The sequence below is a fragment of the Patella vulgata genome, chromosome 5 (genome assembly GCF_932274485.2).
Source record: "Patella vulgata chromosome 5, xgPatVulg1.2, whole genome shotgun sequence".
NCBI classification, from domain to species: Eukaryota; Metazoa; Mollusca; class Gastropoda; family Patellidae; genus Patella; species Patella vulgata.
The window spans coordinates 20,542,524-20,556,717 of NC_065883.2; the positions used below are offsets into that span (position 1 = coordinate 20,542,524).

The window sequence follows — 14,194 nt, forward strand, 5'->3', positions numbered from 1 at the left end:
TCTTAAAGGGACATTCTCATGGGTGAAATACTAAAATGTCTATTTTATTTAAGGATTACATCTTTGTTTATTTGTATGGATGATGTCACACTTCTTGGCGGCACTATAAAAATATAGATGTCAAAACCAAAATTATCCACGCGGTACTTGTTGGTGTAAAATGAGCACTGTCGAATACAACAGCTAAGTGTGTAAATGGGGCCCCGATTGTGAACCGAATGAGAGCCCAGAGAATGACCATCATGTTTTAAAAATCTAATTAGAATTACTCTGTCAGCCAATGGAACTTTTACGCTTGTACTCAATCAAAAATTTAGTTGGCCTGGTACTTTGCCTTTCTTACATTCAGTACTGAGAATAAGGATAAAAACGTGCCCATTATAGAAATTACCGTGAAATGACATGGGAATTGTATAATGACCGATAATGGTTTTCTAAAATCTCACAATTCTAACCCGACAACACATCATTATTTTAAGAAAACAAACAATATTATCTATATTTATCTATTTAGCTTCTTATGCAATTGGTTCCAATTATGGACTTTTGCCTCTTGCAGACAGAGACTAAGGCGACGAGTCTATAACACAACATTCACGCGATAACATCTTAAGTTAAATTTGTCATGTCATCGCCCTTACACTGCTGTGATGTTTTGGTGTACAGTTTTTAAGAACATCACACTGTATGGTGTATGCCCGTACTCATTAGCCCAATCGGCGCAGAACATTTGATTCACGCAGTTTTATATGATTACCAACAGCCCCCATAGAATTATCATAGACCGTAAGTAAGTTGTCAGTCGAATTCGGGGATGCTCGATTGGTAGTCCGGAATTGACAGAATTGCATTCGGGTGACACGGAATTTAGTCATGTCACAGTTCTATCAGTCCCAACAACGGAGGTGGTGTGAGTAGAATCGTGACGTTATTAAACATAATGAATATGTTTCAGCTGTCATGGTTGATTGAAATATTTTCTGATGCAGTCGGAGCATGCGTTGTAGCCCGAAATTCTCCGTTTCACCGGCTTGTCACTATTTTTGGGATTGAGAGAATTCAATTCCGGAACGTTCAAACCAGAATCCCCAATCTCAGTTGCCAGGACTGACAGAACTGTGACAAGACTGAATTCCACGCTACTCGATTGCAATTCCGTCAATTCGGGGCGTTCCGGACTGATCATGGAGCATGCCCATCCATAAAACTTGCATGTGCCGCGAACGATAGTCCAATCGAACGCAACTTCGTATACTGCGCACGTGCATAGCATTCGCTGTTTTGAGATCTTTACTCTCACAAAAGTAAGTTGGCTGATAATGACACCGATGTAAAGAAGAAAAGTTCTTATGAACACGATTCAAGGGAATAACAGACTTCAAAGTAGTTTCTTTACAGCAGAGGATATTGACATGGGTGGTAATGGGAACACGATTCAAGAGAATGAAAGACTTGAATATAGTTTCATTACAGAAGAGGACATTGATATGGATGGTAATAGCTGATTATTTACTGGAGGTCTTAAATAGATAAAACAAAAGGGCGATTCAAATTGATTGATGATTTAGTTTGTCTATTCTTATCACTGACATCTCGTCAGTTATAAATGAGTTAGTTGCATTTGGGAACTCTTTGAGATACCTCCAAATAAATGTCAATTTTATTGCATTTAATGTGTTATTCGATCAATGACCTGCTTGTTGCCCCACAACTGACGTTTTATCTGTAACGTTCCAGAAAATAGATAATTTGGGATTGATTTAAATTTGCCCACGCATAGTCACGCACATTTGAGCTCAATCCTATCAGTCGCCTTATTGTGTTGCAGTGTAAAATAAAATTAGCTGTGGGGAAACGGAATGAAAGTATTTGGGAACTTCTGGGTTTGATGGCGATATGGAGGAAGTTTGACATAATCTGAAAATTGCTCAAACAGTGAATTCATCACCAAATTGTTTATTTACAGAAAGGGCGACAACTCCGATTAATATCCAGTTGGATTAAGACAAATAATTCTCAGCCCATTGGTTTCAAATTTACTTTCTTGACATTTTCTGGTCTGTAACATTTTGTTAACATTCCAATAAACTTAAGGGCGTTGAGCAGTCTAAAATGCACATTTTAAAGCTAGCACTGTAATTTTTGTTGATAAGATATGACATTTTTTGTTATTTTGGCTGGTAAACTACATTTCAATCACCCAAGAAATACGAATTTTATTTACTAACTACGTTTCAAACTTGGCCCAAAAGCATGATAATAAAGGGTGCCGATGACAATAAAAGTCAAATTTTCTCAGTCATGACTGCATGGATTTTCTTTAGATTTGATATGAACAATGCTAATAGCAAGTCAAAAAGCCACTGGTCAATTTTTTACTATAGGCTGTAGTTTGTCTGGTATCCATGGAAACGCAAAAAAATTATAAGTTTTCTTGTAAATTCTAATAATACATGCTAAAACGAAATATCGATAATCACACCTGTAGATGGTAAGAATAGGTTATAAGCTACATTTCGACACCAAAAACGTTGGAAAATATCAACTCAAAGTATTTTAAAATCATTCTTCATTATTTACCTTAAAAACGGGATTTTGTGATTTTGGGTTAATTCTTTGAATACGTCCACAACAACTTTTAAAATACAACAATTCAGACGTAAAAAGTAAATATCGACTTCAGTGCACTACTCGGCCGTTCTAAAAATCATTTTATACATTCAAAAATAGCAGTGTTCGACCATCAATAAAAAAATGAAATTCAGCCACGTTCCAATAGCGATAGATGGTAGACCTGGATAATCGCGTCATATATAGATAGACGTGAATGATCCAGTATGAAACTACTGCTGGACGCGGCCATGATTGTTTACAGCGGATGACGTTAACGGTGTATACGACGTCATAATTTATTCAAGAACTGATCTAGGTTGGGGAAACCTTCTCGTTTGCTATAAATAGTTTTTTTCTTTCCGCTTGTACCTCCATTATTACACAACAAACGGTTGGACTGTTATGTGTTCTCTGGGTTATTTTACACATGGAACAAGTTTGCAAAGTTCTAATAAGATTGGTGTTGAAAAGTTACTGCGTATCTTAGACTACCCAACGCCCTTAATCGAGTTATCACAAACAGCCTTTACATGTCACAATCTTGCATACATGTTTATTTCGTTATTATTCCACCTTATTCACAAAATTATGAAGTTAATGTCAATTCAAATCCCATCCTTCGATTCTAGACCATAAAGTCAAAATTGACATTTAAAATCCACAAAAGGGAGAAAGAAAGACTTGCTATAAATATTGTGTTGACTATATATATAACTTTATTCTTTAACAGATAAAGGAGAAACATGGAAAAGAATATGTCAAACCCTCAATATGCAGAATCTGATGATGAAAAAACATGTTCTTGAATTCCGGAAAAAATGGGGAACATCTTTGAGTAACAAAATCAGAAGAACCAAACGAACTAGTAAGATTTCTTTTTTTTTTTTTTTTTTTTTTTTTGTCGTCCCCCGCTTTCGAAAAACGAATTGGAATATTAAAATTGGTTCTGTATTGATTGTCCGTCATACCCGCGCTTCTAATATGGTATAGTTGTTTATTTGGTCAGTGTCCTGAGTGAGTTCGATGATGAATTGTCTGCTTCGACTGGCCAAAATTGAGCAATGTAATTGGTGAAGTAATTTGTGACACAGCTCAGCTTCTAATTATGGTAGAATGTTCAAACTTGTTGGCCTATACTTGTGTCATCGTGTTGTTATATCGTTTGAACGACTGAAAATTGTTCGAATGTGGACCTCCGTCATTCACCGCTGACAACTAGGGTGGGGGGTGTCTTCGAAATAGGGAAATGTTTTAAGAGGTCCCGATAGATGTATGTATGTATATGAAACGTCAGCTCTAGTTGCACATAATCTGTGCATATTCTTAAAATAAGTATTATTTTGCCTTTAATTACAGGTGAGATCTTGTCTTCGGATAGACTGCAACTGTCGACAGAGTCGGTTCTGTCGTCCACAGACCAATCAGATGACGTTCAAGAAAAAAAGTCAGACGAGCCAGAATCCACTACGTCGTTCTTTAGTTCTTCTACATCACCTTCATCAGAGTCGGGAATAGAAGACGATCATTTGGAACCAAACAAAATGATATCTATAAAGGAGAAGCTGAAATTGAAAACACACGCTGCAAAAGGTATCGCATACTATTTATAATAGGTTTATGCCGTTTTTCTTTAGATGAACCAAATGATATATGGCTGGATGTGTTAGGGCCTGGCTGTCTTAAAGTAGTGGCCGAGAAATGTCCCAGATGATTTTTCAGCGTAGTTTCTTTAAGATGTGCAGGACGTAGGGCCTGGCGAGGAACAGTGTCTAGTCGCTCGGGTTGTACGAAAAACTGTACACACTGACATGCACATAAACGACCCTTGAAATATGAAATTCGGTGAAGGTAGTTGAAAATGCCATTGTCTGAGCAAAATGTTTCTCATAGCACACTGCATGAAGTGTGTCCGTCCTTATTGGCCTCGCTGGTGCAGAAAAGCAGGACGTTAATCCTATTTTCATTTCCAAATGATTCAATGCTATTAAGGCGTGTACACATCAATGATTATTTGTTACCAATAGTCTGATTTTACAACGTCAACAGTATGTCATAAAAAAAACTCGACGCGCGTCATACAGGATTCTTCGAAGATGGTATGGTGTGTCGTGTCTTCATCTATAACATTTTTGGTGTAGGGGTAGTGACCTTGGTCGAAGGCGAAACCCGATTTGACGACGGCTGCTACGTTTAGAAATAGATTTTATCCAGCTCGATCGTTTATCTACGATGGATTGGCTGACCGTAGCACACATGTAACCGACGAAAAATTTGAATAGGATTTACTACTGGTTTCCACCGTTATGTTCTTCATCCCATTAATGTTTACTGTTCTCCCTGACCATTGGATGGCAGTTTGAAAGCTTTACCCAAGTACACCACGGTACGATAATTAACCTATTTATTTGGTGATATGATGTTCGTATATGTAATTTCTTATTTTGTGAATTTTAGGAGAATCTGCCACCAATTTGTCAAATAAATCAAATCCGAAAGATACAACTGTTTCAATGTCGACTTCTCGCCTAACACTGCGTTTGAAGAATAGACTACATGACAGTCTACCTCAGGCCAATTTGACCAAAACCGTAAACGGTTTACATAATCGTATGCATTTTTATGTCGGCTTTGATGATACGTTGTCTAGCAACTCTGAAGTTGGATATGAAGTATTACCCAAGCACCGTGAGAGAACATCTTTTAATAAAGTACCAATGGCATCGTCTTCACCAGCAAACAGTCTTAGTGATGGATCGGATGAGTAGGTATCTTAGTATTTGTCTTGGTAAATCGTGTACACATTGGTATTACACATTAAAACCTCTTGGGATGAAAAGTCGACGACACTATTCGGAAACACCGCTGGCAATGGAAATGTATATCGACACTGGGCGTGCACTTAACATAAATGAATGTTAGTATAAAAATTATTGACGACGTGTTGATAGACATGACAACCAACCCCTCTTTTTTTTCTAAAGTAGTCGAGGGTGATGATTGTGAGCAGGTTATTTGACTATTGACAAGAAATACCAGGTTCATAACCCGGAGTAGGTATTTTTCATTCCCATCATTCATTTACCGACAGTTGGAACTATGAGGAAAAACCGCTGCCCAGGCAAACTTCTCCCACCTCTCAGAAACAAAAGTGATCGAAGTATTGTCGCCATGAGACTAGCAACCCATTTTATTTTTAGATTTGGTATCGTTACATGGTCTATTTGCATGAGGGAGTAGCGGTAGCTCACTGAGACACGTGCTCGGTAGCCAGGAGATCACTGCTTCGCTTCCAGTGTTGAAGGAGAAAGTTCGTCTGAATTTTACGGCGTGATTTCCTTTTGTCAGTAGTGCAGGACGGATGACCTGGCCGGGAACAGAGTGTAATCGTTCGGATATGCTCTAATCGAGGTCCCGTGTACACGTTTCCGTGCACGTAAAAAGAGCCCTTCGTATTTGTAATTCGAATTAAAGAGTGGGTCATGTAGTCACTGTCCAGAATCATATCATATTGCATGACGCATGCCCAGCTTCGTTAGCCCGGTTGATCCGGAAAAATAGTAAGTTCAACCACATTTGATTTATTATGTGATTTGTGGGTGGATATAGGTTGTTCTCAATCCTTGTAATTTTTTTTTTACTTTTTATAGAGTTTTGTCTGTTAAATCATCATCTAGTTTTCTAGAACACAGTACACTGCCATCATCCATCAGTTTCTCTGACGACACTAGTGATATTTCTAATGAAGTTCTTAAGAGGGAACGCGAAACGTTACTAATGGAAATTGCTCAACCAAGGGAAGAGGAGGGATTATATTTAACATTACTGAAGGCACAGCTAGGTAGAGGTAAATTGGCTGAGCAAAGGGAGCTCCTTGCGATGCAGCTCCGTGAACTTGAAATGCAAATTCAGACGATGAAATATGACTACACCCCGTCGACCCGAGGTAACTGTGGCTGCTCTTACGGTCGAACAGTGCCGTGAGGAAAGACTTTTTCTGTAGTCTGCCTTTACATAGTTTGGCTTGAATAGGCTTCATAATGTAAATATTATATGGAACGTAATATTACTTACTCCTTTGTCCATGTGTGTAAATATACAACTTAAATTGTGTTTGATTCCACGGATGTCTAGGGACTAACGGGGAGTATTTGCTATGCATGGATACAAATTGGATGTTGTCTTGCTATTATAAATGATAAATGATTTTGCTATTTTTGATGAATATAAATTGAATATAATTTTGCTGTTATAGTTGATAAATATAAATTATATGAAGTTTTACTATTATAGACCAATATTAATTATTGTAGTTTTGCTAATATAGATGGATATAATTAAATTAAATGTAGTTTTGCTATTACCGTTGCATATAAAATAGACGAAGTTTTGCTATTGCGGATAATTATAAAATAATTGAAATTTTGCTATTGCGGATAATTATAAAATAATTGAAATTTTGCTATTATGATTATAAATTAAATGAAGTGTTGCTATTAAATATGGATATAAATTAAATGTAGTTTTGCTAATATAGATGAATGTAAATTAAATGAAGTTTTTCTAGATGATTATTATAAATTAACCGAAATTGTGCTATTATAGATGCTAAATATAAATTAAATGTAGTTTTTCTATTAAATATGACTATAAATTAAATGAATTTTGGCTATTATAGTTGATTAATATTGGATATAAATTATATGTAGTTTTGTTATTAAATATGGATATAATTTTATAGTTGATATAAATTAAATGAAGTTTTGCTGTTCTAGATGATAAATATAAATTACATGAACTTTTTCCATTACAGATGGGTATAAATTAAATAAGTTTTGCTATTACAGATGAATATAAATTAAATGAAGTTTTGCTATTATAGATGATGCATATGAATTGAAGTTTTGCTATGGGGTATAAATGTAAATGGTGTTGAGTAATTTCAGCGCATAGTGTAAATATATTATTACACTCCATGTTCTTATTAACGCTCGAAAATATATCATTGTCATTTAAGTATTTATTTAATGATTTAAATTTTAAAAAAAGATGAAAAAAATACACTTTAGTTAAATGTTCATTGTTCTGCATAATAAATATTTTCTAATCAACGGGTCTGTTTTATTTGAAAATTTCATTACGGTTTCCTCTTCTACCTATTACGACCATGTATATATATTTATATACATATAGATATCTTAGAAGAATAGCTCTCACAAATTCCGAACCAAACCTCAATACAATTCAGATACTTGAATAAAATATGTTAGTTTTAAATAGTATTGTTTTCAATAAATGTCACGCAACTCAAATAATATTTAACAATGGGCCCGGTGCCGCGTCGTTAAACAAAATACCTGCATATTTCCCTTGCGATTTTTTTTTGTTTTGCACGCGAACGCAGTTGGTAAACACTTCATGCCATGATTGAAAACATCTTTAGTATATTTTTAGTTCGGTTTTACATCATAAAAATCGATTTTTTAAACTTAAATTTACTTTTTTATTGGAAAATTATCATAAATCACGAAAAGTTTGTAAAATGGGGTACTCTTTTAAGACTAGACCAGTAGAATAAAACATGAATATTCCCCGCTGGTCTGGTTTACCTCAATACATGACAATTCCCAATATAAACAATATCTTATTTAAAAATAGAAACTTTATTTAGGCCCAGTAGCGTAAACACAAATAGAACCTGCCAAGTATACATTTATTTTGACATTTTGATGTACTGTCTATGCCAATGCTGTACTAATAACAATGCTAAATTTAGTCTCTGGGCCGCCATGGCTCATTGATTAAGGCATTGGATAATTAACATGGCAAGGAAGGGCACCTAGTCGTCTGTATGCGAAAAACCGAGGTCCCATCCCCGTCTTCAATAGTCCGAATGGATCAGAAAAGTAGTGTTAATCCCCAGGTTTGATTTCATTTCTATTTCTCGACAAAGCAGAACAGTAGTACGTTAAACCCAATTGCAATTCATTGCCATATCTCGACAAAAGTTCGGTCTGGCAACATTGTTCTAAAGAATAGTCTGGTCAATAGTCTATAATATGGAGCAGAAAAGTAGTGTTAATCCCCAGGTTTTGATTTCATTTCTATTTCTCGGCAAAGCAGAACAGTAGGACGTTAAACTCCATTGCATGTCATTGCTATTTCTCGACAAACGTTCGGTCTGGGAACATTGTTCTAAGGACTTAACACATTTGTCCGTTATATGACCAATAGATGGGGTGACAAGCTGGTCAAAGACTTTTTAACAGATCTGCGTTATCTTATTTGGCTCTGGTCTGGTCGCTAGATTTCTTCAACCTGTTTTATATGTCTACCTTTAAAGGTTGCTAAATTAACCTTTTATCCATAAATATGTAACTGTTGTTGGCTTAATCAGTACAAATCGGCACACTTCAAATATTATTATCGTTATTTACTTGAAACCGTTATTTATTATATATTATAATATGTACATCTGTTAACCATTCCAAGGCGGCTGTGATGACGTCGTTGTAGGTTCCTGGTCCATATACTACGCTTTTACTTGTTTTATACACTTTGTGAAAGTATTCATTCAGCAAAGGAAGAAATTATAGTTTCTTGTAAGAGAATGCAGTGATACGCAAATCAATAGTTTCGATCATTCGGCCCAGCATAAGATGATTGTGGTCGTTCTAAAATTAAGAGTCATCCTTTTATGATTTGAATGTGCATGCAAGCCCACAGTGATTTACTAAGAAAACCAAGCAGTATGTCGGAGATAAGATTGTGAATTTTATTTTTAAAATAAATTTAAGTAATCATATAAGCTTCTTTATTTTTATTACAGATATACGGCTGTGTTCAGAGATGTTTTTCAATCTGTTGATATCGGTTCACTGGAAACTTAACTTAAGAAATAGGTGTTGAAATGATAATCGCATTTATCACCATGTATGTTTTATAATATTTAATAGGATTTCGTATTTTGCTGATGTATTTTGATTCTATTTATATGCCACTAAATCCCTATGTCACATTTATTGTTAAACATATTTTTCCTTATGACGTTGATTCTCTGGAAACTGGAAAATCATATTAAAATAAAAGCCACGTAAGTTATAATACGAGGCCAATCCCACCTGTATACGGAACATTGTTTTCTATACTACATTCAGTGTCTGAAAGTCATATGAACAAATAACCACAGTAAGTTATAAAAAGTCTTCTGTACCACCTCCACTCCACATGGAAAGAAAAAATGAAGTTCCATGGCAACCATACACAAGGACCCCAACCTTTAATGACAGTCTTAGATAAACCATGAAAAGAAATAATTACGGACAGTAAAATAATGAATCCATACTTAGCCCATCGGCTTTAATCCAAGTCGAAAGAAAGACAACTATGCCAATTAATGTCCATGAAGACAGACAACTGTGTTGTCAGTGACAACTGGTAGTATTTGTTAACGCCAGATCAAATATAGTGACATATTAATTATTGACAGAAAACCGTTTACTTGATATCATTGAAATTTGCCTACAGATCTCTTCCTTCCATTATTTGTTTATTCAAGACAAAAATCATACATTTCCTACAATTTCTTGACCAAAGAACATCAGAAACCATGGAACTGGTAAGTCTATTATGCACTTGTGTTCCATTTATTGAGAATTTTGCTAATAATTATACGGAGGGAGATAAAGTTGAAGTATTAAAAGATCTATGACATAAAAATCCTAAATAAAACCAGCCGTTATAAGAACCGTATAACTGTAATTCAACACTTGGCTTAAAGAGTTGTCTTCCCATCTGAGAATATATAGCATAAATCACTTGCTGGTCACTATTCATTAAAGATTTCTCAAGAAATATTTCTACGGCCTCCATGTAAAGGTGAATAAAGTTCTTAAAAACACCCTTACTTGCTAATATTATTCCGCCGCCAACCCACACTTGATTTTTTAAAAATATATCAGAAATTGAAATGGTTGGCAGAGCATTATAAACTTGTGTAAATGAAATCCTGTTTTTATTAAAATTATCTGGTAACACTAATTTAAAATTATAGGCACATTGAACTATTTCGCGGAAATATCCAATATCCAGCCAAGAGTAATGCACGTGGCGACTTGAAAAGTAGTCCACTTGAATTGCCCTCTGTACACATTCATATTTAGCATGTTGAACGCAAGAATAATCTGGAAACACGGTGTTAGGGTGGAATTTTGGATATGTTGCATTAGAAAATATGTTTGCTATTTTTTTGTGGAGTCCAAATGACCACAATTTGGTTCGGTCCAACGCAATGATTTTGGTCATGCTTTTCAGATCTTTTCTCAACATTTTAAACAGTTCAGCTACTTCTTGATCATCAACGTACACAATTAGGGGGTTGTGCAAATACTGGAATGTTTTCATCCATGTCTTGTAAAGTTTTGGATCAAATTTTGTATCTTGACCTTTGCGAAAACTGCCAATATTAAAGTATGCCGTTACGACAGTGATTTCATTTTCTGGCGTCGATCTGGTGGTGGTTTTAGGATTTGGACAAAACTCCTGGAAAACAATGTGTGTATTGTTATATTTTTTACATATAATTTTAGCATTAACAAGTGTATCAGGAGAAGGATTTTACATACGCCCATTTATAGCCTACTTATATATATATATAAATATCCATCATATTCATTTTCTCCCAAGAATAACATTTCATATTTCTAAGAAATCGTGTTAACTGACTGAATATTCGTTTTGGTGCTTTATCGTTGCACATTTATTGTTGTGAAATGAGCTGTATTTGAAGGCAAAGAAATTATTCTACTAATCTTCAGTTCGTCAGTGATTGGAACTAGTAATCTGTGAATGAATTCGCCGTGTTTTACTACACCACAACTTCAAGCATATTAATAAAATGAGATATTGATGTGGAACATTATGAATATAAAATTGTGGTTTGGACTTTTTGAAATCCAGCAAATAAACACCATACCTTTCGTAAAAGATCAGGTTTGAGTTCAGTTAAGTTGGACATGACAGTCGGTGATGACGTGACACGGTCTTTGCTTTTCATCTCTACAGTTTTCAGAGGTTCATACCATAATTTCTAAAGAAATTGTTTAGATTAAAAATGCATTATTTTGACCTCAAATGTTGTATGATTTATTAATTACACATTTGTTCACATACAAACCCAACTCTCAAGACCGTCGGATGATCGTGATTTATATGGACTGAAACACATTGCCATTTAATAATTTATTTTAAAACTGAACAATCCAGACTTTGTTTAATATCGTTACAATGGTAGAAATGAAAATCCAGACTACAGAAATCCAACACAGATAATGACTCAGAATATAGTAATTTGGCTGGGATTTTTAATGTATTCCCTTTTCATTATCTAATTTAAACTACTATCGAAAGAACTGTCCGCTATTTATCTAAATTTTACATAATGCATCTTTAATACATGTATTATTTAACACATACAGATCATCTTGACATCAGAAAACATGGCCTACTCACTATCATCTTCCGCCATATCCTGATTAGACATTTTATTATTTGGCATTAAACAAAAAGACTATGTTTTCCTTTATGTAAATCATGTATGAAAAGGAAATATTTTAGTTTACTACATGTAGTTATGTGTGTGTTCCTAGCTATGTTCGAATTATAGGTAAGCATATCCCTTTTGATCGGTCTTTTCTCCAAGAAGTTGCAATTTCGTCTATCAATCCTTTCATTCCACCCAGGGGTTAGTCGTTTGGGTGGTATGTAAACCCAATGTCCCGTATACTCGTTGGTGTGTACGGAAAAGAAACAGCAAAGGCTTGAATCCGAAATAAGAGGAGACCGTGACGCCGCTGTTTGGGCACAATTTCATCACAGTACACTGCACGATGTATGTCCGTCTTCATTAGTCAAGTCGGCGCAGACAAATTAGAAGATAAGCCCAATTTCATTTCATTTTCTTTTCACCTGGCAAAGCCTAAACAAGCACTCGTCCATTATCATTTCATCCGAATAACTCGACTCATGCCTTTGAGTAATTGCGGGGCACATAACCACGAGTAGCTGACACCCATCCCCTCCACCCGGGAATAGAAAGAAACACTCGGTCTTCAAAAAAGACGAAGCCATCGTAAGAAGGCGCTATCTATGAAGAGGAGTTCTGCGGGCGTATATTCAACTTAAACGAGTCTATCACGGGAAGGATTGTGCTTTAGTTTAGAGTTTAGCCACCTACTATGGCATGACAACCAAATTACTTATTACGTGTACCCAGGAATATATAATACCCTATTCATTGGAACAAGATGTGCATAATAAATAATTTGTGAGGTTTCTTACCTCTGAATGCTGAGCATTGATCTGCATCTCTATTGCAGGATGTGCTGCAGTCTTGTGCTGAAGTAAATAAAGGGGCTAGTATAATGGAGTAAGTAACGAGATATATATATATATATATATATATATATATATATATATATAATATAAATTGTTTTGAATACATCAAAGCAGGCACATTATCTTATGAAGATCGGTATTTTACATGCCTACTTAAAGATGCATTATGTAAGAGCTAAATCTTCCTATTAAATGCGAGTCTTTATTTTGGATTCAAATCCTGTATAGACTAGGGAGCCACGGTGGCTAGCCTGGAGGTCGCGGGTAAGATCCCGGTGAGGGCCTGACAAGGCCAGCTGTTTAGTCGTTCGGATAGGACGAAAACTCGAGATTCCGTGCACACATTGGCGTGCACATAAAATTGGCAGTTGGCATTCGATATAAGGGTAGGCCGTAGCGTCACTGCCTGGGCATCATTTCCCTCATAGCATACAGTATGTCGTATTCCCATCTTCACTATAGCTCAGTGGGATCAGAACAGTAGGGCGTTAAATTCTATTCCATAGCATTTCCATATAGACTATTAATAAAACGTTTATTCACATGGCAAGCCTATAACCAACGATATAAGAGTAGGCCGTAGCGCCACTGCCTAGGCAAAATTGCCCTCATAGTACATTGTATGGCTTATGCCCGGCGTCATTAGCCCTGTGGGATCAGAACAGTAGGACGTTAAACACTATTCCATAACATTTCTATATAGAGTATTATTCAGATAGCAAGCCTATAACCAACTCTTTAGATCATCGGATCTAAAAATGGTGAAACGATACTTAGTTTCGATTGTCAAGTACCGTTGCTACGATAATAAACAATTTATGCTACATCTTGTCAAAACTTCAAACACTGATAACTTCGCTCAGAGAAAAGTAAACTGAATGAAATTTTCAATATCTATTTTTTAATTTCTCCTGGCTTCAAATGTTATATAAAGTATTATTTAAACATTTATAAACATGACAATGTCATAATGAACTCTCTGGACCATCAAATGACAATTGGGTGGATTAGACAGTGTCGGTCATGTCTACGTTAAACAGTAAGTGTGGCACTTACGGTGACGGCCAATTGGAGGACTAAAAATCGAGACTTCTTTGCTATAGTTGTAATGCGACAATTGAGAATGTGAAATGTCAATCGCGATCATCGGACAGAATTTAGTCTATATATTGTCAAAACTTTAAACGTT

At 35.5% G+C, this 14,194-nt stretch overlaps 1 protein-coding gene across 2 annotated transcripts; it reads left to right on the top strand.

Annotated features, from left to right (window-relative positions):
* Positions 1-1,291: 1,291 nt before the first annotated feature.
* LOC126821796 (uncharacterized) lies at positions 1,292-9,632 on the top strand. 2 transcript variants are annotated; one of them, XM_050550295.2, is made up of 6 exons: positions 1,292-1,494; positions 3,344-3,478; positions 3,970-4,203; positions 5,068-5,374; positions 6,261-6,457; positions 9,440-9,632. In XM_050550295.2, the coding sequence occupies exons 1-6, from the start codon at positions 1,350-1,352 to the stop codon at positions 9,517-9,519; spliced, it is 1,098 nt and encodes a 365-aa protein (XP_050406252.1). In that variant the 5' UTR covers positions 1,292-1,349; the 3' UTR covers positions 9,520-9,632. The 2 variants fall into 2 exon arrangements, with proteins under 2 accessions (XP_050406252.1, XP_050406251.1); XM_050550294.1 differs by lacking the exon at positions 9,440-9,632 and having other exon boundaries at positions 6,261-7,721.
* The last annotated feature ends 4,562 nt before the right edge of the window (positions 9,633-14,194 follow it).

Excerpts from the sequence above, each read along its gene's own strand:
- LOC126821796 (XM_050550294.1), top strand. The coding sequence starts at position 1,350 with ATGAACACGATTCAAGGGAATAACAGACTTCAAAGTAGTTTCTTTACA. Across the intron at positions 1,495-3,343 it reads AGAGGACATTGATATGGATG|ATAAAGGAGAAACATGGAAA; the intron begins GTAATAGCTGAT and ends ATTCTTTAACAG. Across the intron at positions 4,204-5,067 it reads GAAAACACACGCTGCAAAAG|GAGAATCTGCCACCAATTTG; the intron begins GTATCGCATACT and ends TGTGAATTTTAG.